The sequence below is a fragment of the Sardina pilchardus genome, chromosome 21 (assembly GCF_963854185.1).
Source record: "Sardina pilchardus chromosome 21, fSarPil1.1, whole genome shotgun sequence".
NCBI lineage: Eukaryota > Metazoa > Chordata > Actinopteri > Clupeiformes > Clupeidae > Sardina > Sardina pilchardus.
In genome coordinates this window covers 23,757,235-23,784,181 of record NC_085014.1, presented here as the reverse complement: position 1 = coordinate 23,784,181, position 26,947 = coordinate 23,757,235, and the positions used below count along the sequence as shown (strand labels likewise).

General features: G+C 44.4%; 3 protein-coding genes across 8 annotated transcripts; 2 read left to right on the top strand and 1 right to left on the bottom strand.

Annotated features, from left to right (window-relative positions):
- The first annotated feature begins 700 nt into the window (after positions 1 to 700).
- trmt12 (tRNA methyltransferase 12 homolog) lies at positions 701 to 4,723 on the top strand. Its single transcript, XM_062523942.1, has 7 exons — positions 701 to 870; positions 1,178 to 1,346; positions 1,762 to 1,957; positions 2,120 to 2,270; positions 2,559 to 2,668; positions 2,798 to 2,955; positions 3,731 to 4,723. The coding sequence occupies exons 1-7, from the start codon at positions 818 to 820 to the stop codon at positions 4,157 to 4,159; spliced, it is 1,266 nt and encodes a 421-aa protein (XP_062379926.1). The 5' UTR covers positions 701 to 817; the 3' UTR covers positions 4,160 to 4,723.
- Positions 3,925 to 15,659, top strand: sytl4 (synaptotagmin-like 4). 6 transcript variants are annotated; one of them, XM_062523940.1, is made up of 17 exons: positions 3,925 to 4,063; positions 7,163 to 7,291; positions 7,665 to 7,880; positions 8,339 to 8,448; positions 8,729 to 8,852; positions 9,204 to 9,350; positions 9,563 to 9,671; positions 9,806 to 9,905; positions 9,989 to 10,098; positions 10,277 to 10,366; positions 10,628 to 10,809; positions 11,698 to 11,800; positions 12,582 to 12,743; positions 13,426 to 13,531; positions 13,858 to 13,969; positions 14,159 to 14,367; positions 14,843 to 15,659. In XM_062523940.1, the coding sequence occupies exons 2-17, from the start codon at positions 7,185 to 7,187 to the stop codon at positions 14,983 to 14,985; spliced, it is 2,130 nt and encodes a 709-aa protein (XP_062379924.1). In that variant the 5' UTR covers positions 3,925 to 4,063; positions 7,163 to 7,184; the 3' UTR covers positions 14,986 to 15,659. The 6 variants fall into 6 exon arrangements, with proteins under 6 accessions (XP_062379924.1, XP_062379922.1, XP_062379921.1 ...); XM_062523938.1 differs by lacking the exon at positions 3,925 to 4,063 and adding an exon at positions 4,839 to 5,154 and having other exon boundaries at positions 7,167 to 7,291; XM_062523937.1 differs by lacking the exon at positions 3,925 to 4,063 and adding an exon at positions 4,840 to 5,154.
- srpx2 (sushi-repeat containing protein X-linked 2) lies at positions 15,410 to 26,676 on the bottom strand. Its single transcript, XM_062523941.1, has 10 exons — positions 26,302 to 26,676; positions 21,570 to 21,647; positions 20,787 to 20,978; positions 20,296 to 20,472; positions 19,287 to 19,410; positions 19,071 to 19,192; positions 18,311 to 18,490; positions 17,525 to 17,658; positions 17,154 to 17,275; positions 15,410 to 16,183 (listed from the first exon to the last, which is right to left on the bottom strand). The coding sequence occupies exons 1-10, from the start codon at positions 26,372 to 26,374 to the stop codon at positions 16,003 to 16,005; spliced, it is 1,383 nt and encodes a 460-aa protein (XP_062379925.1). The 5' UTR covers positions 26,375 to 26,676; the 3' UTR covers positions 15,410 to 16,002.
- Between the last annotated feature and the right edge of the window lie 271 nt (positions 26,677 to 26,947).

The window sequence follows — 26,947 nt, the reverse complement described above, 5'->3', positions numbered from 1 at the left end:
ATTAATTTCTTAAAAACTCTCTCCTCCCTGGACTGAGAACATGCACTTTTTAAGCATACTTGAGTTTGTTGTGTGTGCTGGGATTTGGTGATGCTTACTTGTTGGGGTGGGAAACAGGCTGTAATTTCCCCCCACAATATTTATTTTTTCCCCCTCATTTTGTCTAGAGTCAACAACCTTTTACCATTTTTTGTTAAAAAGCTTAAATTAGATTACTTTCATCATGATAGATTTTACCCAAGATAACCTTCAGTGGAATTGACTCTGAGAATATGTAGCAAGTAACATTGTAACATTCCCATGGTTGATACAATTAATAGCCTATGCAACATTGTAACATATAATAGGCCAGCAGCCCAACTCTGACTGAGGCCTATCGGGTAGGCTACAGCTTGATGTAGAGTTATCTTTGCATGCTTTCTAATTCCAATAACTCGAGGAATTGATTTCGTATATGTTTCCGCCTAGTGAGCAAAAACGCAACAAAGGTCTAATGTTTCCTAATCTAGGCGCTTTTCGTAATAAACATTAATGACTGAATAAGCTTGCATAAATTAATAAAATTGTGACCAAGATATGAAAATAACATGAGAAGAGAGGAAAAGTAGAAGCAGCATGCCAGTTGAGACTAAAAAGTTCTCATTCGACGTAAACCCCACGTGTACAACACTGTTTATGTTCCGGGTTTAGGTGCTACAGACACAATAGTTCTCCTAGTTCAGGAGAACATAGCTGAAACCACGACCACTCGCTGTCCGTAGAATGGAATTTGTGTCTTGTCATCATTGGTGTTATGCATATTAATTTCAAGTAGAATATGAGAATGGTCCCTTCATTGAACGTTCCTCAAAGATACGGCCAGATTTACAGGTCAGTAACTCAGTCAGCCTGGGTCAGCCCACCAATTTAGCTATGCTAGTCAGGCTAACTCAGGTTGTTTTACCGTTACTAGCTTAAACATTTTACAATGCAAATGTTATACCTAGTTATGCGAATTCCTCGCGCAAAGAAGGCGAATTTCCAGACATGCATAAAAGGCAGTAGCGTTTCGTACACCTATTCGAATGCGCAATAGCTGAGCTCAAACCAGCTGCTGCTGCCAATGTTTTGCTAAGGAAACGACGGGGCTAAAGAGAAGCTGCTAATAATAATTCGGTTGTTCATGTCCTCCTTGTAGAAAACACTTGCTGAGTAAAGGTGCCTTGGACCTGAGGTACAGAATACAGAAGCACTCGAATGGAACTGTGACATTGCCACTCGTGCCATCCTCATTGCCACAGCTGGACCTGTCATCTCTTCAGTGCAGTGTGGCCCACGGTAGCAGGTGTGAGATTGTGCAAATCCAGGTGGGCTGATGCTGCGGTATCTAATTAGGCACTTCGGCAGAAACTTCATTACTTCAAACTAGACTGTCCATGTTTAATTATCTCATCAGCGTGGATGGAATCGCACGCAGATGAGAACTTTCATGAATGCGCAAATGAGATGAATGCGATGAATGAGAATTAGGCCTAGTGTCATTTAACCTTTTCGTTTTGAACCAATACAACTCTTACATTGTCACCACCAGCCTCATATACATTTTGCATATAACTATTGCATAATAAATGAATTAATTGTTATTGTTAAATGTAAATATCATTTTAAAAGCTAAATTTAAATCAGTTTAGGCTATGTGCATTGTTTTTACATCTCAGGTGTGGAATATGACATTCAAAATGTTGTCATTTGTGTTGTGTTTGTGTTGCTATTTCCTGACAGGCCCAGCCATCCAAGAAGGGAAAATCAAAGTATTGTAGTGAGAAACTTGTTGAGGCTGTACAGGATCAGCTATCATCTCATGGAGTCAGCTGGAATGAGGATCTCAAGAGCGACCTACCTCAAAGCTGGCAGCGCCATGGAGATTTGGTTGTTATCGGAGAAGACTGCTTCACTCTACCTGCCTGGAAAAATATAGGTGAGTCAAAGTTCAGAGTTTTAACAGTAGGCTTATGTAATCTTACTTTTAACCTTTTGTCCCTTCACATCAACCTTGATGATATTGTGTTTATTTTAGTAGCTAGTTTGATGTGATGTCTTGCATGCAGATTCTTTCTAATTGAAATGTTGCTTATTGTAGGAACAGAGTTGTGGTCTACAGTTGCTCATGGCTTGGGTGCGAAGCGCCTGGCACAAATTAAACGGATTTCAAATGATGGCTTCAGAACTCCACTAGTGATCATGTTGCTGGGAGACAGCAGCCATGTTACACATCTTGACAATAAGATAAGGTAAATCCACTTTTTCAAAAATCTGATCTACTTAATGTCTCAGTTTAGTTCACACAGAGATATAGACTCTGATTTTCTATTTCAGAGATAAGCAAGAGACTAAAATGTTGATCTGGTTACCCAAATTTATTTCTAATGTACTTCAGATTTTTGGAACTCCGATGATGCTAATCCAATGATAATTCAGTTTTCAGACTACAAGGCGAGGTCAAAACGCTTGTGTTAAAAGTCATGTAAGATATGAATTTCTTTGATACGTTGGCCTAAACTCTTAACTTTATGTTTCAGGTATGAGTTCGACATTACAAAGTGTATGTTCTCATTTGGGAATATCACTGAGAAACTGAGAATAGCCTCTTTCAACTGCAGTGGAGAAACTGTTGTTGATCTGTATGCAGGTAACACATCATAGCTACTGTACATGGTGCTGAATGGTGCTTTAATGAGCTCAAAATGTTGTATGTGTTTGCAATTGGCTCTGGTGCTTAATGCTTTAATCAACATGCACTTCTCACTCTCCTCTACAGGTATTGGATATTTCACCCTTCCCTACCTGGTGCATGCAGGTGCTGCTCATGTCTATGCATGTGAGTGGAACCCAGATGCCGTGAAAGCTCTGAAGAGGAACCTGCAATTAAACAGAGTGTCAGACCGCTGTACTGTCCACCAGGGAGATAACAGACAAGTACAACATGCCTATAGTATTAATTATGAAACACATTTACATAACATCCCCTTAGAATTATAGGGTTCTAACTACGTCTTGAGTAGTTCTGAGATATTGAGCTTCAACATTTTAGAATTCCATAGAGATAAGTAGAACATGACTCTTATATAATGTCTTAAAATGCATACAACTTCAAGAAACACCTCACCTCACCTTATGAACTAGTCACATAGTAAGAATATATCAATAACTGTTTTGACAAAAATGTCAGATATAACCTTATAATTCTAAGGGGACGATAAGTTTACCTTTCAGATGCTTTCCCTCAAGGGATTTACAGTGTGCAATTAGTCTGAGTCTTCCTGGGAAATACAATCCATGAACTTGTTATTGGCATCTTGCCTTTCCAGTTTACCCGTAGATAATTATCCGTTACAGTTGATAATTATCTTTTGATAAGCTCTCCCCACTGCAATTTTACCCAAGCAGTATGCTCATTGGTGTTCAATGTTGTCAAGGGAACGTTTCCCTTTGAATGTTCGTTTGAAAGTTTTCACGTTAGGTATGTGATGATTAGTTCTTTGCCATTTCCATTGAATTTGATAAGAACTTATATTGCAAAGGAGTATCATTGTTATCCCAAAAATCAGAAATGTCTTTTTAAATGTCCTAATCAGTCAGAAAAGGCACTATAGCACATTTCTGATCGCAAAAAGATTGTAAATCATGGCCACATCATAACTGGGATCCGACCTGAAAGCTGACGGGCCCTGTCGTCACTGTCCCCCTGCAGCTCCCCTTGGAGGACCTGGCAGACCGGGTCAATCTGGGCCTCATCCCCAGCTCAGAGGAGGGCTGGCCCGTGGCGTGCCGTCTGCTGAGGAGAGACACGGGCGGGGTCCTGCACATCCACCAGAACGTCAGCTCGGCAGTGCCCAGCACAGACGCCAGGCTTCAACCTGCTCTGCCCGCTGCAGATGGACACATCACCACTGAGGGGGAGGACAAGACACAGGTTTCGCTGAACGCTTCCCTGGGCAGCCACAGAGACAGAGAGGCATGGAGGACCTGGGCAGAGGACACAGCCACTCGGTTTGCTGAACTATTGAGAGACTTGACTGGACAGGTGTGGAGGACTCATATTATGCACATTGAGTGTGTGAAGTCCTATGCCCCACATATTCACCATATAGTGCTTGATTTAAAATGTACACCACTGTGACAAATGCTTGTTTTTTGTGTGTGTACCTGCACACTCACTATACATGTGCGATATCTCAAGTAATTTCAGGGGGCATATCTGTAATTGTATACTCATTGTATACTCATGTGTAGAACTCATGGAACTGTAGTTTTACTTATTGCAAAGGTGAACTCAGGGATTTCACAGGAAGTCGTGTTTGTTTGTGTTTTTGTTTGTGTTTTTGTTTGTGTTTACATTCGTCGGCTGACGGTTTTGTGGGGAAAAAAACCCTGTTCATTATATTTTAACCAAGGACCAAACTACACATACCAGAGAGGTAGCTCATCCCTACCTTCACTATTTCCAGAGAAATTCCATGCAGGGTTTCGTTTTTGTTTGGGGCAGGCTGCACCCACTTTGTTTCCAGCTTTCAGAGCCTGTGTTGCCTACAGAGACCATTACAGGGTAATCAGAGAATGGGCAGCTAGCCGTCGTGAGGAGATGATTGCTGTGTATGTGACCAAAATGGTATGAGCTTGAAATTTTACGCTTACGCTTGCGCGTAAAATCCCTGACAGCGCCTCTAATATTAAAATGTGTTGAACATGTTATGGATTAAGCTACTGTCCTCTTATAACATCAAAACACAACCAAAGGAAAACTGCAATGGCAAATACTTAGTTCAAATACACTTTGTACTTCGTGCCACGGACAGAACAAAATGTAATCATTGTTTTATTAGAACAATAGGATGTAGATGCGTTTGTGGTATTTATCCACGTAGGCTACTACAAGTGAAAAGGGTGGTGCTAATTTGCGGAGTTTCATCCATGCATTCATCCATGATCCCGTGTAGACACCTGTTACAAAACCTTTTAGCACATAGCACAGCCACAGTATCTTGAGGGGGAAAAGTTGTCCACCTTCCGGGAGTGAGATTGTTTTGGCATTGCTCAGACGACTTGTGGAGGTGGTTTCGTGGGCAACAAGAGGAAGAGCGTGGAAGTAGTGGACAGAATACTTGAAGGGCTGTGGTAAGTAATTCGACTGCTTGGAATAATTGTTTCAGGAATATTGGAATGTTACAATGGGGAAACATTTAAGTGGCTTTACTCAGACAGGTGTCGTTGATGGAATATTTTACTTGCGAAGGCAAGCTTTATTTACTCATGGTCTTCGACACTTCAATTCCTTCATACATGTGTAGCCACTTGCGAAACCGATTTTATGCGATTTTTCGCCTATTGTTGTGTAACATTGTTGAATAATCAGTATAAATCCAGCTGATCAGAATCTTCATGTTACGGAAATAGCTATTTGTATTTCCTCGATGTCTCGTCGGCGATTCAGCTCGACTGGAGTTTGTGCGCTGTTTGACATTTCATTCGCTTTTTGTCCGACTGTCTTGGGTGATATGTTGCCTGCCAGTATTTGAAGCTAATTTATGGTTACTTGGTGATGTTAATTGATAAATATTATTTTATAATATTCATGGGCAGGCTGTTTATCTCTCTAGTTGTAACGGCGTAATGCTGTCACTATATTTCCAAAACTTTTTAAATGGCTTGGCTATGTTAGGGGTCCATTGTGGTGTGTTGCCAAGTTGCAGCCTTGGTATTCACCTCCTATTCAACCATAAGCTGTATTTAAGCAGGTTTGTTTTCCAGCAACCCTTTGAATAGCCTAATAAGCACTTTAGAAATTCATTGTCGGCTACTTTCTTGCTTTGTTGTTGGAGAATATAGACTATATTTTTTTCATTGCGACCCCTCCCCTTTCCCCTTAACGGATGGTGTCCGTCCTTGGATTTTTTAGAGGATGTGATATTAACAGGCACAAATTGGGATACTGCCGTTATTGCACGGAATAGATGATGTGCGTGTCACGCTGTCGCCTGCAAGCGAAATATCGGCATTGAATAAATAATTATCTACGGCACTCCACCCTTGCTGTGTATCCCTAGAGGGTGGGAACCCAGTGATACGCGGCTGAGCTCATGCTGCCGCTGCCCTTGTTTTTTTTCCTGTTCGCCTTCTTGAAAACGTCTGCCAGGGTGAGCCTGTGGGAGAGGGCACAGCCAATTCCAGCACCAGTCTCAACATCGTTCTGCCTGTACCCATGTAAGGAGGTCAGCCTGTGACGATGTTCCCATGCCCTGCCTTGTCTCTGTCAAACCTGGAATAACAGAGCAAACTGACCAATTTAGCCTACTTGCTGGCCATGAAGGTCGCTTTAGGCATTTATTTAGAACTAGCTAACTAAGATCAATATTTCATTCCTTCACCTCTTGTTTGGTATGTTTTTGGAAATTAATTATTAACATTTCCTTGTTCTGGATACTAATGCTGTGAGATTAACTTGTTGTATTGGTTGGGTTCAATTCATAGATAGGCAAATCATGTTCGGGCCTTGAAAGTTAATTTCAGCCCCCTGGTATTTTTGTGTTCATCTGTAACTCAATTTCATTCAAGATGTTTGAACCATCCATCTGACTGTGTTCAGACACGAATGTCAGTGAGCACTTGACTTCTTCCTGCTTACAGCCAACCATTGCCTGACCCATCAGTGCTGTCGTGGGCATGTTGTTTAATGCTTCTGTTTTGTTATCGTTGCAATCTTAATTGGCCTGCCCCTGCAGGGCAGAGCGTCGAACCCCTGACTGGCTGGCAGCAGCAGGCTCTCCGCATGGCGCCCTTCCCACATGGGAGAGAGAGAAGGAAAGGTCACTTTATCCACCGAGAGCACTCTATACCCCCCTCTCCTTATTCCTTATGGTGCTCTCTATACCTGAACCATTCTTTGCTATCTCCTATGGCCCCTATAAGATGCAGATTTATTGTTTGCACATGGAGACGCTGGAAGGCAAGAGCAGAACCTGTTTAAGTCAATACTTTGTGCATGATGTAAATGTATGATGTTAACTGTGCAGAATGGACTCTCCGACGATGTTGATTTTCGGTGATATTTTGGTGTAAGGATATATACCTACTATGTGCATGGAAAGTACAGGGTGTGTGTGTGTGTGTGTGCGTGTATGTTTAGATAGCTGGGCGAAAGGTTCAGGATGCTGGAGGTGAACGTGACCTTTCTGACCGAGTCGGAGCGGGAGCTCATCCTGGAAGTGCTGAGGAGAGACGAGGAGCTCAGACGGGCTGAGGAGCTGAGGGTCAGGTAATGACACACCCGCTCAAGATGTACTGTAGGGCAGAAGGGTAGGAGTCAGTAGAGCAGCCTGCTCTTCAAATACCCCAAAGTACCTAAGGAACATATGCCAACACTCTCTTGAATAGTCACTTGACCCATCAATAACTGTTGTGTGTGCATGTGTGTGTGTGTGTGTGTGTGTGTGTGTGTGTGTGTGTGTGTGTGTGAGAGAACAATGCAGATACTTGTTTCCCAATGCTGCCTAATCTCTGAACCTGCACCAACACAATTAGGTGTGGTTGTGCAACACGCTCCTCCATCTCCTCCCAGTCTCCATGGGGTGGAGTAAGACAACAGAAACACATTGATAACCTCTAGTGTAACCTGGGTTCTACTGTAGGAAGTTGAAGCTGGAGGTGCTAGACATGAAGCGGAAGGGCGCCAAGCGCGGCAGCGGGCGGTACAGCGAGCGCAGTTGTGGTCGGTGTCAGGAGCCCCTGGGCCGAATCCTTGGCACGTCCAGCCAGTGCCGGGTGTGCAAACACCACGTTTGCCGGAACTGCCGCCTGGTGCAACCCGACGGGGCCTTGGTGTGCACTGTGTGCGCCAAAGAAGTGTAAGACTGTCTCTCTTACATTTTATTTTATTTTTTAACAGTACTAGCCTCTGAGCAAACTGGGATGAGAACTAGAAGGATAAGAATCCCTCGTCTGATCTCTCATCCCGTCTTATGTGTGCACATGCTAAACTCCCTTAACCATGTTTTTAGAGTAATATCAATCAATAATATTGTTATTTATTAACCCATTGCCATATTTTGAACTTCAATTGTTTCTGTTGCACACAGCTCCTATCCTCAGAGTTGAATGTACACCCGGCGGTTTACTACAGATTATACACTGACTTCAATGAATGTTAGTGAGGAAAAAGTCGCCACTTGTTTTCCACCCCCACTGTAATGACTCTAGAGTGCCCCCAGTTCAGGGTGGAAAATAAACACTAGTGTGGAAAAGGAGGTGGTCCGTGGCTGGGTAAATGTTTTACTGTTTGACCAGTGCCGTTTGTTCCTCCCAGTGATCTAAAGAAGTGCTCCGGAGACTGGTTCTTCGACCAGAGGGTGAACCGGTTCTCGACAGCTCCAGGGCATGATATTGTCCGAGCCTCGCTCAAGAAGCGTCCGCCCAGTGAGTACAGGAAGTCTCTGTGTGATTTCTGGTGAACAGGAAGGTGTGAACCGCACTTACTGTTTCCTGTGGAATGCAGTGGATGAAAGTCTCTCCTTTATACATTTCTCCAGAGTGTCATTAAACACGAGGTGTGAAATAACAACTAAATGCACAGTGAATATTATTCTTACAATTATGCTTTGGTTGCATTGTAATGCTGATGTGATGCTGTAGGTTTGAAGCACGTCTTCAGATAAAATCTGACTATGATCTAATGATGACACCTCTGTTTCTCCAGTGAAGAAGCGAGAGACTGTGGGGGACCTGCTTTTGAACAGTACAGAGTTAAAGGCCAGCCCAGCTGTTGCAGCTGTTCCGGTCCCACGACCCAGAAAGAAGGACCATGCACCCTCCGACAAAGAGTAAGAGCCAGAGACTGCTCTGAATAGAAGCACTATGCTACTGTGGCACGGAGGATCATTTTCCATTTTGTCATTTCACATTTGAATGCCACTTCACAAGTGTTTTTTTTTCCTCATACAAGGAAATTGGGTTGAGGTGGAGCCCATGTTGTTTGAATAATTGTGCAACAGCCTGTAAATAGTAGGAAACTCTAGTAACGGGCTTGATATGTCCAGTGAAAAGAATATTGGATGAATGTGTTATTGTCCGTGACTGTGTGTGAAACATCTGCCAGTGATGTGATGCTAACTGATAAGTGTGTGTTTGCGGGATGATGAGCGATGCTGCTGCTGCTGTTGCTGTCGTTACAGGCAGCTGCCAGACGTGCCGGAGCTGCCCGAGGCGCGGGAGCCGCAGCGGAGCGACACCGAGTCGGCCACCGAGTCGGCCGACAAGTCCAGCCTGTGCAGCAGCCGCACCGACACCGAGTCGTCCCACAGCACGCCGGGCCTTCCCCGGTGAGTGAGCGAGCCGAGCGCCGGCCAAAAAAGGAGCACGCCCCTCTCCCGGGCTGCGCCCCATGAATTAATGATGGGTGTCCGTCTGCCGCCAGGAACGCTTTTAAAGGACAAGGCGGAATAAATCAGTTGGCTCCGGAGCGGCGACACGTTTGCCACATGTCCAAGGTTTTATTTCAGATGTTAATGGTGTTTTTGTGTTCTGCCATCAGGAAACCTCCCAGGTCTCCTCAGCACAGCCCTGCAGGCTCCACAGTGTCCAGCCTCGCTGGCCCGGCCAAATCCAGCAAGCCCCCCAGTCCCATACCCGAACCGGAGACCGTAAGAGTCTTTCACTCCAGCTATTCCCCTTTTACCCTCCTCCACCTCTCATCCTCCACCCACATGTTGGGTATTTCTGTTAGTAAATAAAACCAGATTACTCTCATTAAATGTTCCTAATGGTTTCCTCTCAGGCCTCCATGAGATACAGGCTCAATCCGCGCTCAGAAGTGGCGGACCCAGAGGTTGATCGGCTGTTCAAGAAAAGCGTCAGGCGGGTGCACAAAATCTCAGGTAGTTTCCTGTTTCCAGCTCTTTGAATGGCGTCTCCGCGATTCTCTGATTAACAGTAACGTCTTACGTGCTTTTTTTTTCAGACTGTCGGCCGATATCGACTATCGACCTGCGTGAAGATGCCGTCAGCGTCAGCACCACAGACGGCTCGATGGGTGACCGGAGCAAGTCTGTACCCGGCCTGAACGTAACCGTAAGCAGCTTTGGTCTCTCTCATGATATTTGCATCACATCCACAATAAACCATCCAAACATTATTACAGGCTTGAGTTGATTTTTGCATATTAGTTTGCATGGACCTGCAGTGCTATTTTTGGACTCCTGCTTGTGACTGATCCAAATGTGTTGTGTCTGCTATGCCACACAAACAGGACGATGAAGAAGATGAGGACATTGATAACCTGGTGGACATACACAGAAGGAAAATGGGTGATAGTGCCTCAAGTCTCCGCAGTTCTCAAGTAAATACACTGAGTCTATTTACATAATTAAATAATCATATTTACAGACACATAAACTTCACTGGTTAATCATTAAGTTGTTTATTTACCTTTTTTTATTGACACTAAAGCCAACCGCAAAGAGACTTGTAGTTTGTATAGTCTGGACTTGTCTATTGGCTCTTTTGGTTGATAATGTTTTTGTAATGTTTTCCTAATGTCCCATGTCCGTACTGTTTAGAGTCTTGTGTTTATGTGATGTGTTGTTGCTGCCCCCAACAGAGCAGCACACTGGGCAGCATGATGAGCGTGTACAGTGAGGCGGGAGACTACGACTGCGTGGATGTGACCGGAGACATCCTCTTCTCCGTCGGCTTCCAGGAGCGCAGCCAGACGCTGTCCGTCCTGGTGAAGGAATGCCGGGGGCTGGCCTACGCCGACGCGGCGAAACAGCGCTGCAATCCGTGAGTGGCCCACTCAGCACGACGGGAACAGCGGCAGCCCTTACAAGGAGGCCACACCAGGCACATAACTGAAGCACTGCGTGTGCAAAAAGCATAAAAATAGTTTCTAGTGTTGAAGACTGATCTAATATTTTATAGCTGCTATCATGGCTGGTGTAGCCAGTTCCACTGAGTATAGTGGGAGCTATTTGTTGCAGCAGACGCTACGTGAACGGAACGCTTCAGTTACGTGTCCGGTGTTACGTCTCCGGTGTAATCTCCCTGTTACTGTGCAGTGGGGACCGAACATAGAATAAGAGTTAGAATAGAATGGACCTTTCAATTCATGGGTTTCATCAGGTCCCTTTCCACAGGTGTATTAATCAAGCACCATGCAGTCTGCATTGATAATCAAGGTGCTTGATTGTATACACCTGTGGAAAGGGACCTGATGAAATCCATGAATTCCCATCACAAGACATGCCTAACACAGAACACCTGGAGTATCACTGATGAGAGTTGCTAGATATTTGAGTTATAAGCATTACTGTAGCTCTCTAGCAGACCTACGGCATTGCTGCTGCCTTTCTGTGTATTTTTTCCCTAGTATAATAGTGTATACACTGTAAGTAGGACACTTACATGTGGTCAGTTTGTACTCTTTTTTTGTTCCTCTTTTTAAGTCCCCTTCGCTTGTGGGAAAGGGTACACTCTAGGCAAGTTCATTTTGACTCTACCAGAATTTTTTTTTATTTTTTCACTGAAACATCACACTGTGTTCTACTTTTAGCCGCTTCAGACACACCAGTGGTTCTGTGTGGGTGGGGAGGGATTTGAGCCGGGGAGTGGCAGGCTGATGAGTCTCTCACCTTGGAAATGATGTCTGTCTCGCTCCCCGGTCTTGCACAGGTATGTGAAGTGCTACCTCCTGCCAGACAAGTCTCGCCAGGGCAAGAAGAAGACGGCCACCAAGCGCAACAGCGTCAACCCCATCTACAACGAGACCCTGAAGGTACGAGGGCCTGAACAGCCAGCTTTTCGGGAATCCTGACTCACCACCAAACGTCTGCTGACTCACAACCACTCTCCGCTTCCTCCAAATGTTTTCCAAATTAAGGACCTCCAGTCACTGCTCATATTTCCCATCTCAGTCTTTCCAAGTAGGATGTTGTACAAATATGAATAGTTACTGCCTGTTGGGAACACATTTTTCCACACGTGTGATATCTTATTCGTTGCCTTGATTAAAAAAATGTTTATTCAACTGACTGTGGACAAGGTTTCTACAAAGCATGCCAAGGCAATGAATATGCAGCGATTTGCCTCTGACTGAGGAAACGATGCAGGAGACTGGCTGTAATTATAAACGCTTGATTACTGGGTCTGCATGACGGGCGGTGTCAGAGCAGGCAATTAACTGACCTCTGGCAGGTCGTTAGGGTTGCTGCTGAAATCGACGATAAGTAGCGGGTTATCGTCGGGCATGACCAGCAGACAAATATTGATTTTATTGGTGCCAGCCCTTTAGTTAATCCACTGAGCAAACAGGACGTGTTGAGTAGACTTGAAGGTCTGTGTGCCACACGCCCAAACAGAAGCAAGATCATTGTAGTGGACACCTTCATTCTGGCTGACATCAATGGAGTCGATAAATATTTGACACGATTATTCCTTTTCTCAAGTGCCTTTTTTCTTCATTCATCCCCTCCCCCTCCCTGTTGCTCTCTCTCTCTTGCTCTTTCTCTATCCCTCTCTCTCTGTCTTTTTCTCTCTCTCTCTCTCTCTCTCTCTAGTACTCCATAAGCCGTTCTCAGGTCACCACCCGCACGCTGCAGCTCTCCGTCTGGCACTATGACCGCTTTGGCCGCAACGCCTTCCTGGGAGAGGTGGAGGTCCCGCTGGACTGTCACGACATCGATTCTGGCCACGAGCAGTGTGTGGCCCTTAGGGGAAGGGTGAGCGCTCGACTGCACACACACACACACACACACACACACACACACACACACACATACATACACACACACACACACACACACAGCAGTGGTCTCTAATTGCCCTTCCACAGGTGGCGCGTCAGGAGTTCATGTTGTGTAATTAGTGAGCGACGCTGAGATACAAAATGTTATTATGTCCATTCCATACAATAATGAGAGGCCTTAACATCTATTTATTTACATCAATACATGTCAGAATAATAACAACTCAATGGTTATTACCATATAAGGGCTCCGGTCTGCTGTCCACTATCCGGTCTGCTTTACACATAATATCAGTTTGTCTCAATATAAAGACCCTCTATTCCTCTGCTGTAATGTGACCACTCATATTACACAGACAATCCCACTAAAACCCAGGCATCCACAATTCATGATCCCAGAACCCAGACCGAGCTCGGGCGTCAGGCCATGCCTGCGTGGGCTGCCAGCCAGTGAGCTTTAGGGCTCTGGCCAGCACTAGAGGCCAGTGTGTCCAAGCTACCACAGGGAAGCATATGAGGCCAGTATTCTGAGTCAGTGTGACTGCCCAGCCCTGAGTTCCTCATTCCTCTGTGGTTCAGTTTCCTCGTTCTGCAGTGGTGGTGGATGTAGGGAGACTGCTAATGGCATGTCCTCTGGTCTGTCTGTTTGGTTGCAGGTGCCTTCCTCTCTCCAGCAGACCCCATTCTCACAGTACAAAGGGGAGTTGGTGATCTCCCTGAAGTACGTCACAGCCAAAAACACATCGACAGATAAGTCTAAAGGTACCCATTTCAGTGCTTTTAGTACATGTTTCACACTGGTCCATGATTTTCTCATTCAGAATTAACCATTGGTTTTTAACTCTCCACATTGAGTAAACAGTGACGATGATCAAGTCATTTTTCTCCACATTTTGAGAAGGAAAAAAAAAAATATTTCCAGACACTGCTGCAGCCACTGAGCTCTGAGCTCTTGCTCGTTCTCTCTCTCTCTCTCTCTCTATCTCTCTCTCTCTCTCTCTCTCTCTCTCTCTCTCTCTCTCTCTCTCTCTCTCTCTCTCTCTCTCTCTCTCTCTCTCTCTCTCTCTCTCTCTCTCTCCCTCCACCAGCAGGAAAGAAGGGGAAAGCTGAAGGAGAGACAGAGCTGCATGTCCTGATCAAAGAAGCCAAGAATCTAACCGCCATGAAGGCAGGGGGCACCTCAGACTCCTTTGTGAAAGGGTTGGTAGCTCGACTGTTTCAATACTGCTCTTATTGCACAAGGCATTCTAATGTGCGTTTGTTGCACAACAATATTTTAAATATTATAAGGAATCCTTTGAATGATTATTCTTCATTTCTATTTTCCAAAGATAACTCTGATTTCTTTTTTTTTTTTTAATCCTTTGGTGCTCTTTGGATGGATCCCAGTTACCTGCTGCCGTCCAAAAGCAAGTCCACGAAGAGGAAGACTCCGGTGGTGAAGAAGACGCTGAGCCCGCACTACAACCACACGTTCATCTACAAGGACTTTAACGTGGAGCAGCTGATGGCCATGTGTCTGGAGCTGACCGTGTGGGACCGCGAGGCACTGTCCAGCAACGACTTCCTGGGCGGCGTGCGTCTGAGCACAGGGACAGGTGAGGAGCGCCTGCCTCAGTCCCGCTTCCCCTCCATCATTTCTCTATGGGATTTGGAGAGATATACATTTAGATGGAGTTTTTCTAGTGTTTCATCTGATTTTATATTGCAGTGTATTGGTAATAGTTTTGAAGCATCTTCTTGAATAGATTGCACTTTACTTAGCTGTCATTTTGTGATATGACTTCATCACATAGCATTGAAATAAAAAAAATCTAAATTCATACGTACAATATAGTAATTTTGAGTGTTCAAAATGTGCAGAAGATGCCATTTCAGATCTGATTGTGCAAGTTGCATAATGTTGCAAAATTCAGAGCCTTGAACTGTACGGACACCTGAATAATTCCAAGATCAGCTTGACCTAGGTGGAGTTGTTTTGGATTGAATCCAGTGTACATGTTTGTTTGTGTGTGTGTGTGTGTGTGCCTTGCTGAATGTGAATGAATATTTTCGGACTCTGCCCTCCTACAGTTACGCTGCAGTCCGGTCATGAGGAGTGGCTGGCGGAGTCGTCCCCGGAGGAGGTGAGCCTGTGGCAGCGCGTCATGCAGTACCCCGACTCGTGGGCAGAGGGCACTCTTCCCCTGCGCGCCTCCATGGGGAAGAGCAAATGAGGACAGCCGTCCCCACCGTGAGGCTCAGGACGAGGCGACAGCCGGCCGCTGTGCCGGGCCTCTTACGAAACTCCCCTCTCGCTCCGCCAGCTCCGTCAACAAAGGTGTCGCGTACGAGAGCTGGGATTACGATTCGTAACGCTGAGTTCTACAATGCCAAAGCAGAATGTTTTATAGGAAACATATACATCATACATTTATGAAGTATATACATATTTATATTTCTGTTAAAGGGATTGTTATGTAGTTGCAAATTTTATGTTGAGCTGTGTCTTTTAACTTCAGGTTGGATGAAGAGTTAGATTACATTTGTACTGTGTATGTCATTGTCATCATAATGTTACACTGTGGTCAAGGCACACCTTGATTGACTGCAAAAGGGGTTGAACTCCACACACAAAGAACACAAAATGACACAAAAATATCAGTTCTCATCATGTTTTATTTGTATGTTTGTTTATTTTTTTATTGTTATTTGAGCACGTTAACAGTTACTTAATGTAAATGTGTCCTCCTATCGTTACACATTCCTCTTCAGTGACAAACTGTCCTAAGACTCCAAACTGTTCAAACATAAATTTTATATTCTCTGCTCTGTCCTTTTAAATGCACTTTTTAAATACATCAGATAAAGTCATCCACCTCAAAAGTAATATAATAAACTTTCAACAGTCTATGTTGTCCAACTGTGGCCGTTTCTCACTTGCATTTCCATATCTCCAAGTAGTGTGGTGCTTATTTCACATGTATTCCATATGCTTGGTTTAATACAGTTTTTTGAACTGACGATATGCTTTAACAGTAAAATCACTACTGAGCTACAAGCACACACAAGCTCTTGACATCACTACTGCACTAAGTCCCCTTATCCAGCCTAAGGCCTTGCTCTGCCTTGCTCTAGTTCTACTACGTGGGGAGGATTCCCGTTGTCCGAGCACGCCCTCAGTCTGTGAATAAAAAAGCATGTGATGTCCCTTGGCAGTGCGTGGAGCAGGTCAGGTCACCACAGGTCGCCTCTCACTCGCACATGTCCCTGTCGACCTGCAGGCGCTCCCTCTCGTCCTCCTCCAGCAGGTAGTCCTCGATGTAGGCGTAGAGCTCCGTGGGGCCCGTGGGGTTCCTGAAGCGCTCGCGGTCGATGCCGTCCTCGTCCACCAGCACCATGGTGAAGTAGGAGGTGGAGATGTGAAGAGCTTGCCTGAGAGAGACACATTTCACTCACGGACACTGAATGCCTACAGAGCTGTCCTGCAGCAATGCTGTCTCCATCCATCTTCATCAACCATTAATCCTCTATGCATCATAACCATCTTCTTATTTTCATATTCTTAATATGTTTTTATTGATTAATATGTACATTACGCCTGGTAGAGACACACATTTCACTCAGGGACACTGCATGCCTACGGAGCTGTCCTGCAGCTAACACCTTCAATGCTGCCTCCATCCATCTCCATCAACATTTAATCCTCTATGCATCATGACCATCTTCTTATTTTCATAGCCTCAGGTACACTTATATGTTTATCCTGATACATGTATGAGTTATGGTGCTACTCTGGTTATCCCCTCTCCCTCTGTCCCCCTCCCCCTTTCTATCTCACTACCTGGCTGGCCCCAAGCGGACGAGATGAGTCATGTTTCTGCTCGAGGTCTTCTCTTTTTAAAAAGAAGTATATCCCTTATCTAGTCACTTAAGTGTTGCTCTGGGGGGGCTCAGACCAGTCTTCAGACCATTTCGATTGTTAATGGCACTACATACAGTATATGGAGTTGAATGGAACTGAATTGTTTAGAGAGGAGAGGAATGCTCAAATAGAGAGTGGTTTGCAGTGAGATCTTTGTTATTATAAGTGAATAAATTGTTAGCAAATGAGGTTAATTACCAGGCAATGCAGAACTAGAAAGATTCCCATAACAGTTTGTTCTTTTATGAAGCCATCACTTACAGAGAGGCATCCGTCTAAATGGAATTCTAATGGGATTAGGGTGAAAAATAGTGCAGATCTGTTGTATGTCTTACTGATTTCCCTTCCCTAATTAAGAAGCTCTCCTACCTGAGGCCCTTAATGAGACAATGCCTTATGACATTTGAGAGGACAATTGGTGAGTAATGCATGTCTGTTTCATGTCACACCGATCTACATATTGTTTCTGCGTTAGCCTACCTGAGGCCCTCGATGACCTGTGTGCCCAGGTAACGTCCCTTGATGCGCCCCACCTGCCGAGGCTCCACCCCCAGCAGCTCAATCACAGTCACGCGACGCAGATCCAGGCCACAGTCCGCCTTCTGCATCCATCACACACACAGACATACGACAGTATTTAATTCCTGTGGATTTCTGGGTCACATCAAGCAGCTCTCTGGTGGTGCAGACCATCAATATGATGCAAACGACCATATAGGACTTCAGTTGCTAACTGGTATAACTCTGACACCCTTTCAGATGTTTGGTGGGCCTTATTTTTTCATTATTTGACTACACAAGGTTGTGGTTACATGCTTGTCAGACACGGAAGCTCAGTATCAGTGGCTCACCTGTAACATAACATTTTGGATCTTGTAGTACGGGTTGGCCACATTTGGTGTGGACACGACCAGCAGTCTCCTCTTCTCATAGAACTGATCCAGCAACGCAGCTGCAGTCTTCACATCTGTATCAATGTGCATCACTGAGACGTACACAGACACACAAAGCATAAGTCATTCTATTATGTAGTGCAACAGCAGGGTACATCATCTGTGTCGAGTGAGGTACTGTGCCTCGTAATCCTATTCTCAGAGAGGACTAAGCTAGTGTGTGGGTAAGGCACTCACTGTAACATGATATCGTACTGTTGTACTGCCGTATTTCTTCAAACAGTCCCAAGTGTAATTAAACTATAAAAGTATTGACTAATCATGAGCAGTTGTCGAGCTGTTTTTCTTGGATTTGAAAGTAATGGCAGCCTAGTTGGAAGATGATGGAGTCCATGTTTGCCAAATTTCTGGCTTTGTTTTCAAGACATTTCTGCATTGTAATGTAATTATAGGATAAGCACAGCCAGTCTGTGAAGGCAGAGCACTGACTAACCCCTTTATTATTTCTCTCCTCCACAGCCCTTTCTGTAAATGTTTGCGGGTGGTTAAGATCTGCTTAGCCATACAGAGCATGTTTGCCCACATAGTGAGTGTATGTGTGCGTATGTGTGTATGTGTGTATGTATGTGTGTGTGTGTGTGTGTGTGTGTGTGTGTGTGTGTATATCCGTGTGAGTCATCGATGTCAGAAGATGATGAGTAATCCCACCCGGGCGAGATGACAGCGTTCATTAGCGCCACTCACACACACAAGAAGGCACCTCGTCCGACCAGCTGCGGTCGAAGCGACACACGCGCGTGGCCGGGCCGCTCCGCTCGTAGCCGCTGTCGCAGTGGTACTCGCAGGTGGCGCCGTAGTTGTTCACGTCCGTCGAGCAGGTCAGGTAACCATGGAGAGGCGGCTTCAGCGCCGGGCACTTTCGGACTGTTGGCACGGAAACACAGGTAGAGTTAATATTTAACTTTAAAAGGGCACGCTTTCTCTGGCTACATCACAGAGAGGCTTCCATCTCTCCTACAACGCTACCTTCTGTGAAACTAGTGTTCTACACACAGTTTTATGGCAGAATAGACTGACACAGTACAAAAATAAAATGTACCAAAATAAATTGTAGCAATATTCCAAAAATGGTTTCCATCAAGATAAACACTCTGCTGCTGATATTACACATCTGAAGATCACCATTTTATAGCAACCTTTATTATTTAGAAGAAAACTCCAGTGTAAAATCTCTGGCCTTGGATGCCTTTCTCTGGCCATGATGCGCACTCCAATTGCCATAGCAACACAGCTCCTGAGCTCCAAATAACACATTATAAGGTCATCCAAAACAAGTCTCAAGTTACCCGTCCAAGATCAAAACTAATCAGATGGAGCCTGTTCACACACTCCCAGCTCTTGAATATAAACAAAGACTGGCCTTGCGTGAATCCCATCATTATTGCAGGCATCCGTGAACAGGCTGGGTTTTTTCCCCAACTCGTCCGGAACCTTCCCGACTTACCCTCCACGCGCACCATGAACTTGCAGGCGGCTCTGTTGCGGGCCTGGTCGTAGACGCGGTAGCGGATGACGTGGATCCCCTCGGCGAACGTAGACCCAGACTCGGGGCCCACCCGCATGAGGCTGCGAGAGAGGAGCGAGACAGGCGTCAGTGTAATGAGGCCAGCGGGCACCCCAATTGGCTATAATGAGATGCCATCGGGAACGTCGGGCATACTCAAGCGTTTTGCCGGAGGTGTCCGAGGTGTGAGGCCGATTCCAAGACACCCGGGCCGTGAGTTTTCCAGGCTCTGCCACCTTCTCTTTGGACTCTGGGCACTTTATTTTCGGAGGCTCGTTGTCTGGAAACAGGCAATTTTAAGCAAACAATTTCAGAGCAGAGCTTGCAATAGTTGGCTCTAATAAGGTAAACATCCTGTGGGGAAAGCATCCAAGTGCCTCACACTGGCTATCTAAACAAAATAGTGATCCAGTGTGTGTGGGGGAAGGGTCTAGCCACTATTCTCTAATATATCTTTACGGGATGCAACATATGCAACAACAAGATCTGTGTTTACTCTTCCTTGGATATGATCCAAACAATTGTCTGTGCATACAAAAGTCAGTATTTCTCCCATAGAAGTCCAATTATTTCATCATAAAGTGTGAAAGCCTCATCTTGAAGTATGTGACGTATTTGATCAAATGAGAAGTACTCCAAAATGTATACCACGACTGCCTAGTGAAAGCAAAAGCTTAGAGATAACTAGCCTATCACCAGTCACAGTTGGAGTAGGAATAGAATCTTTAGGAGACATCGCTACAATACAAAAACTAGAACAGATCTATTGCGTTGCTGAAGCAGAAACCTATTGTACAGGTCTTGATTAAGAGGTGTGGGAGCGCCATTCTGATCAGCTATTTCACCAGAGATATCTAGCTTTAGGATAAGGTATGGTGAGCTGCATGTAAAAAGGACAGATATCTAGCAGCCCATACTTATATACTAATTAAACACCTGACATCACATGATGCAAGTGATTAAAGTGACAAGTGCAAAGTGCTTAAAGTGCTAGTGTGCAAAATGGTGAGCTGCATGTCCTGTAGTTTTGTCCCTCGTTTTTTGTCTCATGCTTGGATGTTTGATATTAGACTCATCTCTCCAGCAGTAGTGGAACTCTTTACACAGTATATCACACCGTATTGAGTCAAACCAGCTCTACGGCATACATGTAGAGAAGAAGCACCTGCACAGAGAGGCTCTGAGCCAGTCCAGCTGCCGTCGGTCTGGCATATGCGCACGTGGTCCCCCTCCCGCTGGTACCCGGGGTGGCAGAGGTACTCGCACCTGGAGTCCACCATCACGCTCTCCGAGCAGTGGAACGTCCCGTGCTCGATCACAGGCAGAACGTGACAACGGGACCCTGGTCAACAGAGACGGACAGAGGACAGTGTTAAGATGAGGGGACAACTTTGATGTTCGAGGAGAGTAAGCTGTGTGCACATCCCACCTTGCAGGTGCAGGACAAATGGAGAGTAGCTTCACTAAAAGGAATATATTTGCCTGATGAAGACCCATTAGGGTCGAAACGTTACTTGTTTTTTAAACATTAAACGGGAGCAAATAGCCGTGTTGCGGACAACTTTAACGTTACCAGCTACTTCAAAAGCAATTTGTGATTCAGATTTACGGTGGACTGATCCGTCCACAAAGAAAGGGACAAAACGAAACGCGTACTCCGACAGTGGGCGGTGCCGGACCAGCGGCGACTGGTCATGCACTGGACCGAGGGCCGGCCCACCAGCTTGTAGCCGCGGTCGCAGGACAGCTCGCAGCGCGTGCCCAGCGAGCCGTAGTGGTGCCGGCTGCGCGGGGAGGAGCAGGACACGTCTCCGTTGGGCAGCCGCAGAGTGTGGCACCAGCGCGGATCTGCCAGGAAAACACAACACACACACACACACACACACACACACACACACACACACACACACACACACACACACACACACACACACACGCTTACTCACGCTCACGTCATTGTCCCAGGGGTGCAGGCAGGGTGAGTGATCACATCATGATTCTGTTTAGCACAATTCGAATGGTGACCAGATGTGAGGAGCACTACCAGTAGCCAGCATAATACCTGAATAATACTGCAGTGGCAGTACAAGATGCTGATAATATACTGCAGATGAAGTGAACTGTTTGAGATGCAGGTGTATACCTATTGTTGTTGTGGTCTAGCTGTGGGGTGTAATAGTGACAGTAGCATAGATGGTAATAATGTAGATGGGGTGAACTGCAGTATTTGAGAGGCAGGTGTATACCTATTGTTGTCGTGGTCTAGCGGTGGAGTGTAATAGTGGTAGTAGATGTAGATATGGTAGGTGGTGTGAACAGTTTGAGATGCGGGTGTACAGTATACTCACTGTTGTAGTCTAGCTGTGGGGGGTTATAGTGACAGTAGTAAATCTAGATGGTAATAATGTAGGTTGAGATGCGGGTGTACAGTATACTCACTGTTGTAGTCTGGCTGTGGGGGGTAATAGGGTTCCTCCTCCTCATGTAGGACCTCATTGTACGTGTCGTATGACGTCACTACCGAACAAACAAACAAACCACTGACATCACTGACCAGGGGTTATTACAGCCACACAGAGATAAACTGTTACGCAGGAATTTAGTATAATTACGCTATAACAAGGTTTAATCATCATGGGGTGTGGAGGAAGTGTTATAGTGCAAAAGGCCTGGACCATCCAAGAGTGTGGAGAGATGTATCCAAACGATGACTAAAATTTACAAACAAGAACATTATGGAACATTACGGAGCGGAAACGTGTTCATAGATGGGTAATAGCTAGATAATAGATCCTGGGAACATTAAGGGCTGCTCCATTACTTTCTTGTTTGTGAATTTGAGTCATCGCGTGTTCCCATACTCATGGCAGGCACCCGCATGCAGGTTTGTTGGGAATGGCCCAAAGATAAGAACCCACACCTGCCTGTCTGCCTGCCTGCCTGCCCTCCTGCCAGACTCCTTGGGCTCAGTTCCATCATTTGTGTTTGCAATACACCATGTATTCATACTAAAGACTTATTTGCAGTCAAATATCTTCATGGAACCTAATGCTAATTTGAGTTGTAGATCCAAATGTTTAGGTATAATAGGCTGCATAATGCTTAATCTAGGGGGCACTTCTGGTTCTCTTCATCAAGCAAAATAATTGGCCCAATTTCTAGAGCACTGATGTGCTCTTTCACACGATATTACAGAAACAAACAACGTAACTGCAGATTTGAGATGGAAGGATTTGAAATGACATGCTGCTACTAATGCCTAAAACTCTGGGCATGGCCTACATGGCAGATGAGGGGTTAAACTGACCAAACTCTTTTGAAGATCCTTATTCGGTATTTTCCTTAGACATCACTTGCATAGTGGTTCATTTTGGAGACCATATCTTTACAGCTTTTATGATCTTCTTTAAAAGCCCATTCTTTACACTCCATTTTGGGTGAGGTCTTTAATCGAAATGGTGCATTAAGGTTTACAAAATCATCAAGCAGAACACTCTATTATTGTGCACTGATATGCCGGACAGACAAATGTGATATGAGAACCCAGTAGAATTCTTTGATTCGACTCCAATCATAATAAGACCCTCAAAAAGTCCCTCAAAAACAGTGTGTTATGCAATCTTTAAACCAATTTCAGCATGAAAGCCAGCACTGATGAGTTTCATATAACAGTCCAGAAGTGAAATGTAGGTCAGTTAAAGGTCTCAGTGGAGTCTCCGATTGTTCCAGACCGACTCTTTGGCAGCCCATGCTGCATATCCCCCTGTTTAGAGGATGTAGGTTTGATAAATGGAAAACTACAAACACCTGGTTTTGAGATTAGGGGCACCCAGAAGACCATGGCAAACCCCCGCAGTCTTTATCCTGCTTATTCATGCTCTGCACACTTGCACATTCTGTGCCAAGTTGAACAGACTACTTGAAGGAATGTTTGTCATGATCAATTGACATGATTAATTCCAGTAATTACTACACATGCTGTTGGTAGAGAGAATCTAGCCTTCTGCAGTCCTCTGCCTGATAAATTGTGTACAGTCAGTTTGTTGAAGGAGGAAAAAGACATGTACATCCTTCCCTTTCCATGATACCTTCTATTTCGTAATTTTTTCCACCTTCTAAAGCTGATCCTGTTTCATTCTACAGCTACATTCAGCCAATGGGGTTCTCGCTTGCTTTTGATGGCGAGTCATCACATTCAGGATTTTTCCATCATTGTGGCAAAGTGTACATGGGGAGAGATCGCAAAAGACAGAGTCAGCAAAACTATATTTGTTCTGCAATGTGAACTTGCTGTTTACAGCAGGATATGTTTTGACATGAACAAAGTTATTAGAGGAGCAATTCGGGCCAACAACTGCAAAGTTTTGTACTCAAGTAATCCAGAACCAGGTGAATAAGGAATGTGTTCAGTTAGAAATAGACGCAGTTGCTTGTCCTCATAAGACATGTCAAGACACAATTGTTTCAGAGCACAACGTGGCAAACATGTGTGCCAAGACTCAGAGAGCATTGTGAATCAAACCACAAATGTTGACAGATTGTGTTAATTAAAACAACACAATTTTTCTCAAGCTCATTAACCCTTTTCTGCACCATGTTGTCCCTTAAGTCATAGATAACAAATAGACAAAAAAAAAAAAGATAACAGATCGATTTAGGAGGTTCCATGTTTTTCTTGTTTGTAAATTTAAGTCAACATGTGGATACATGTTGATTCAAATGATGGATAGTCTGTGCCTGAATTTGTTGGGTGTGGCCCCAAAGTTCCAAAACCGTGTCCATCTGCCAGAATATTCGAGCGCTTAGCTCAGATATGCACAGAGGTCCCTTTGTTTTTGTTTCCAATATGTCATGCGTACACACTAAAAACTTATTAGCAGCAAAAATCTTCATGGAACCTTATTATAGATTTGAGATTCAGAACAGACATCTTGATTGAATAGACTGCACATGCTAAATCTAGAGAATGCTACTATACAGCTGTATCAGGGATCAGAAAGGCGGATGCGCTCAAACTCAGAATTAGGTTTAACTCTTTGGGTGCGTAAAAATAAAATAAACTAGTTTAAAGAAAGATAAACGCACTCTCACATGTATTCTTGTAGTTTTATTTATCCTGACAGCATGTACAAGACGGACCCGTTTTGGGGTAGCCGTCCTCAGCGTCTTGGAGAGGATAGGGCAGGTGTGGAAAAACTTATTAGCAGCAAAAATCTTCATGGAACCTTATAATAGATGAGATTCAGAACCAGATATCTTGGTTGAATAGACTGCACATGCTAAATCTAAGGCTACTGTACAGCTGCATCAGGGATCCATGCACATAATTGGCCCAATTATTGGACCAGCAACAGAAGCGTGAAACCTATATGAAGGGGACATGCTGCCACAAGTCCCGAAAACCTTGGGAGGGGTCTGTCAGGTGAGGGGTAAATCCAGCCTGATCTGCTGGCCATTTGGATTTCGACAGCTCAGGCTGGAGACATCTATCTCTCCTGCTTCCTGTCCACGTTTACCGGGTCCAATCTCAAACTGGCTTATCCACCAGGCGCACCTGGATCGTTGGTCTGATTGGTTTAAGGACTATCCAAGCGTACGGAGTTATTTGAACTATGTCCATAATGATCATGCCTCTTGTGCTGTAAATAAAGCCCAGACTCCCCAGACTAATGTTCAGTTTTAAAAGACAGAGCTTTGTATGGTGATAGCCAGACGAAATCCTCTATTCATTAGTACTGGGAATTACCAACAACTAGTCTGAACAGAATGACTGAGCATGACACACCACTGCCTTAATGTACTGACTGCCTTAAGGCAATCCTCCAGCAGCCCGTTTTCCATGTTCCACTGCAGCTCGCAAAGGTAACTGGGGGCTGACCACATAGTCACTTGGGCTGGCCGACTAACACTGATGAGGTTGTAAAATACCGAGACTATGACACAGTCTGCTTTGGCTGTAGCATCCAAAGCAAGCTGTTTATAGAGTCGCTTACTTTACCTGGAAAGCATGCAACTTAGGGCAGCTCTGGTTATGGAACACCACCCAAAGTGGTGAAAAACACATGAAGTTGTACTGTGCTCTTCTCATAGAGCAGGATTATGGCAAACATAACTTTTGTCAGGATCCAGCAATAGGATACAAGATAATTGTAAATATTCCTGAAACCATTCATTAGGGGTGTGAAACTTCAAGAAGCTACAGAAATGATTATATTGGTGCTTTTTTGCATCATGCAACAAATGGTGGTGATGTTTAGATCAGAAGCCTCCGTTTCATTAAGCGTTGACTGTAAAACTACTTCAAACAGATGTATTAGTGTAGGCTAATTCCAGGTGCCAAATTTTAAGAGTTTAAGTTATGGCTTCAGCACAGGTGGTTTTTGAGTCCTTAGCAATTTGCTTGTGATAAAGAGGGTCTAAGTCGGGGGTCTAATTGGTCTACGTTAATTATAGGAGAGGAGGTTGACACAGTAGGTAACAAGTATCCTTAAACAGTAAGACCAGCACTGGTTGCTGTTCTTCTAGATAGGCAAGTGGAAAGATTCCACAGGCTTTTTGTTGACAAAAATGGTTTCAGGTTTGAGTTGAGACAGACATAGCCAACCTTGGCGTGCCTTATAGGATAACACAAACAGAGAAACTGGTACTTGGCTTATGAACTTGTCTTGAAGATTGCTTGACACATTGTTCCCATTATGAGTTTGAGACTTCTAGCCTACAGTAGATCTCTTCAACTACAACTAGCCAGAACACAACAGTAACAGCCTTTGCAAATTGATGCTCACTATTACTACTACATAAGTTAGTCTGTAACAACATGATTAAAAAAATGACCAAATTCTAAAAATTGAATGGAATATCCCCAGAGGTAGGATCCATTGCATCTCTGAATAACTGTTTCTCATTGTGAGGAGATCAACTTAACGCAGCTGCTTCTAATATGAACATTATTACTGCGGTCAAGGAGGTATGTCTCCACTCCACTGCAGGGAATGCCGCTGCATATTGAAGCCATGGTCTTATTCTTGGGACACTAGCTTATTTAGAGTAACGTTAGGCAAGTAGGCAAGATACTATAACTTACAACAATTTTAAAGACGTTACAAGTCACGGTGGAAATAAACAATATGCTTTAAGACAATAAAAAAGTTGATTGATAGCCAAATCCTACCTTCAGTGTAATGCCCATAAATCCAGGATACAAAGTGCGCCACAAACAACAAAACAATGTAAAATGTTGCCATCAGGGTCTCACGTTGTTGTGTCTGGATACCTTAACAGCTGACGCATGCAGCGAGAGTGGAGAATTCCAAAGAAGCGGCGATAGTTGCCCTATCTCCAAAAACGCTAAGCATTCAGGAACGCTATTGTGCAACCGCGCCGTTTGTAAAAGATAACTAAATTGGATATGTTGTAAATATCACTAATGCAGAGATGTGTAGATGTGTTTGGTGTCTAAAGTCAGAAGTACAACAGTGTTCATTCCCCTCGTCTTTTGTCGTCAAGTTCGAAAGTTCTGCCGCTAGTGCGCTATTCCCTCAACTGAATTCACATGTACGCCGGCGGGTGGTCACAGTTTCAATCAGTTCATGGGGAAGTTCTTTAAAGCAGCGTTGCAAGTTGTTTCTTCTTCACAGTAGAAGTAGCTGAAGCACAGAGATAAATCTAGATTCAATAAATCCTTCTAACTCCTTGGTGTGCGGATCATCTCTCGGTTATGGTTATGATATTTTGCAGAGGCTTATAGTAGCCTATGAACATTAGGCTACATTAGTTGAAAATAATAATTTGAAATAAAGTGCAAAAAGTCTACATTC

What these genes read in the sequence shown, in the direction of transcription:
- trmt12 (XM_062523942.1), top strand. Translation starts at nt 818, where the DNA reads ATGAGAATGGTCCCTTCATTGAACGTTCCTCAAAGATACGGCCAGATT. An exon ending in GTGAGATTGTGCAAATCCAG is followed by an intron (nt 1,347 to 1,761) that starts GTGGGCTGATGC and finishes ATTTCCTGACAG; the next exon opens with GCCCAGCCATCCAAGAAGGG. An exon ending in ACCTGCCTGGAAAAATATAG is followed by an intron (nt 1,958 to 2,119) that starts GTGAGTCAAAGT and finishes TGCTTATTGTAG; the next exon opens with GAACAGAGTTGTGGTCTACA.
- sytl4 (XM_062523935.1), top strand. Translation starts at nt 6,117, where the DNA reads ATGCTGCCGCTGCCCTTGTTTTTTTTCCTGTTCGCCTTCTTGAAAACG. An exon ending in GTGTGGCCCTTAGGGGAAGG is followed by an intron (nt 12,744 to 13,425) that starts GTGAGCGCTCGA and finishes GTTTGGTTGCAG; the next exon opens with GTGCCTTCCTCTCTCCAGCA. An exon ending in GCGTCTGAGCACAGGGACAG is followed by an intron (nt 14,368 to 14,842) that starts GTGAGGAGCGCC and finishes GCCCTCCTACAG; the next exon opens with TTACGCTGCAGTCCGGTCAT.
- srpx2 (XM_062523941.1), bottom strand. Translation starts at nt 26,374, where the DNA reads ATGGCAACATTTTACATTGTTTTGTTGTTTGTGGCGCACTTTGTATCC. An exon ending in CGGCACCGCCCACTGTCGGA is followed by an intron (nt 20,473 to 20,786) that starts GTACGCGTTTCG and finishes TCTGTTGACCAG; the next exon opens with GGTCCCGTTGTCACGTTCTG. An exon ending in CTCAGAGCCTCTCTGTGCAG is followed by an intron (nt 19,411 to 20,295) that starts GTGCTTCTTCTC and finishes GCCTGTTTCCAG; the next exon opens with ACAACGAGCCTCCGAAAATA.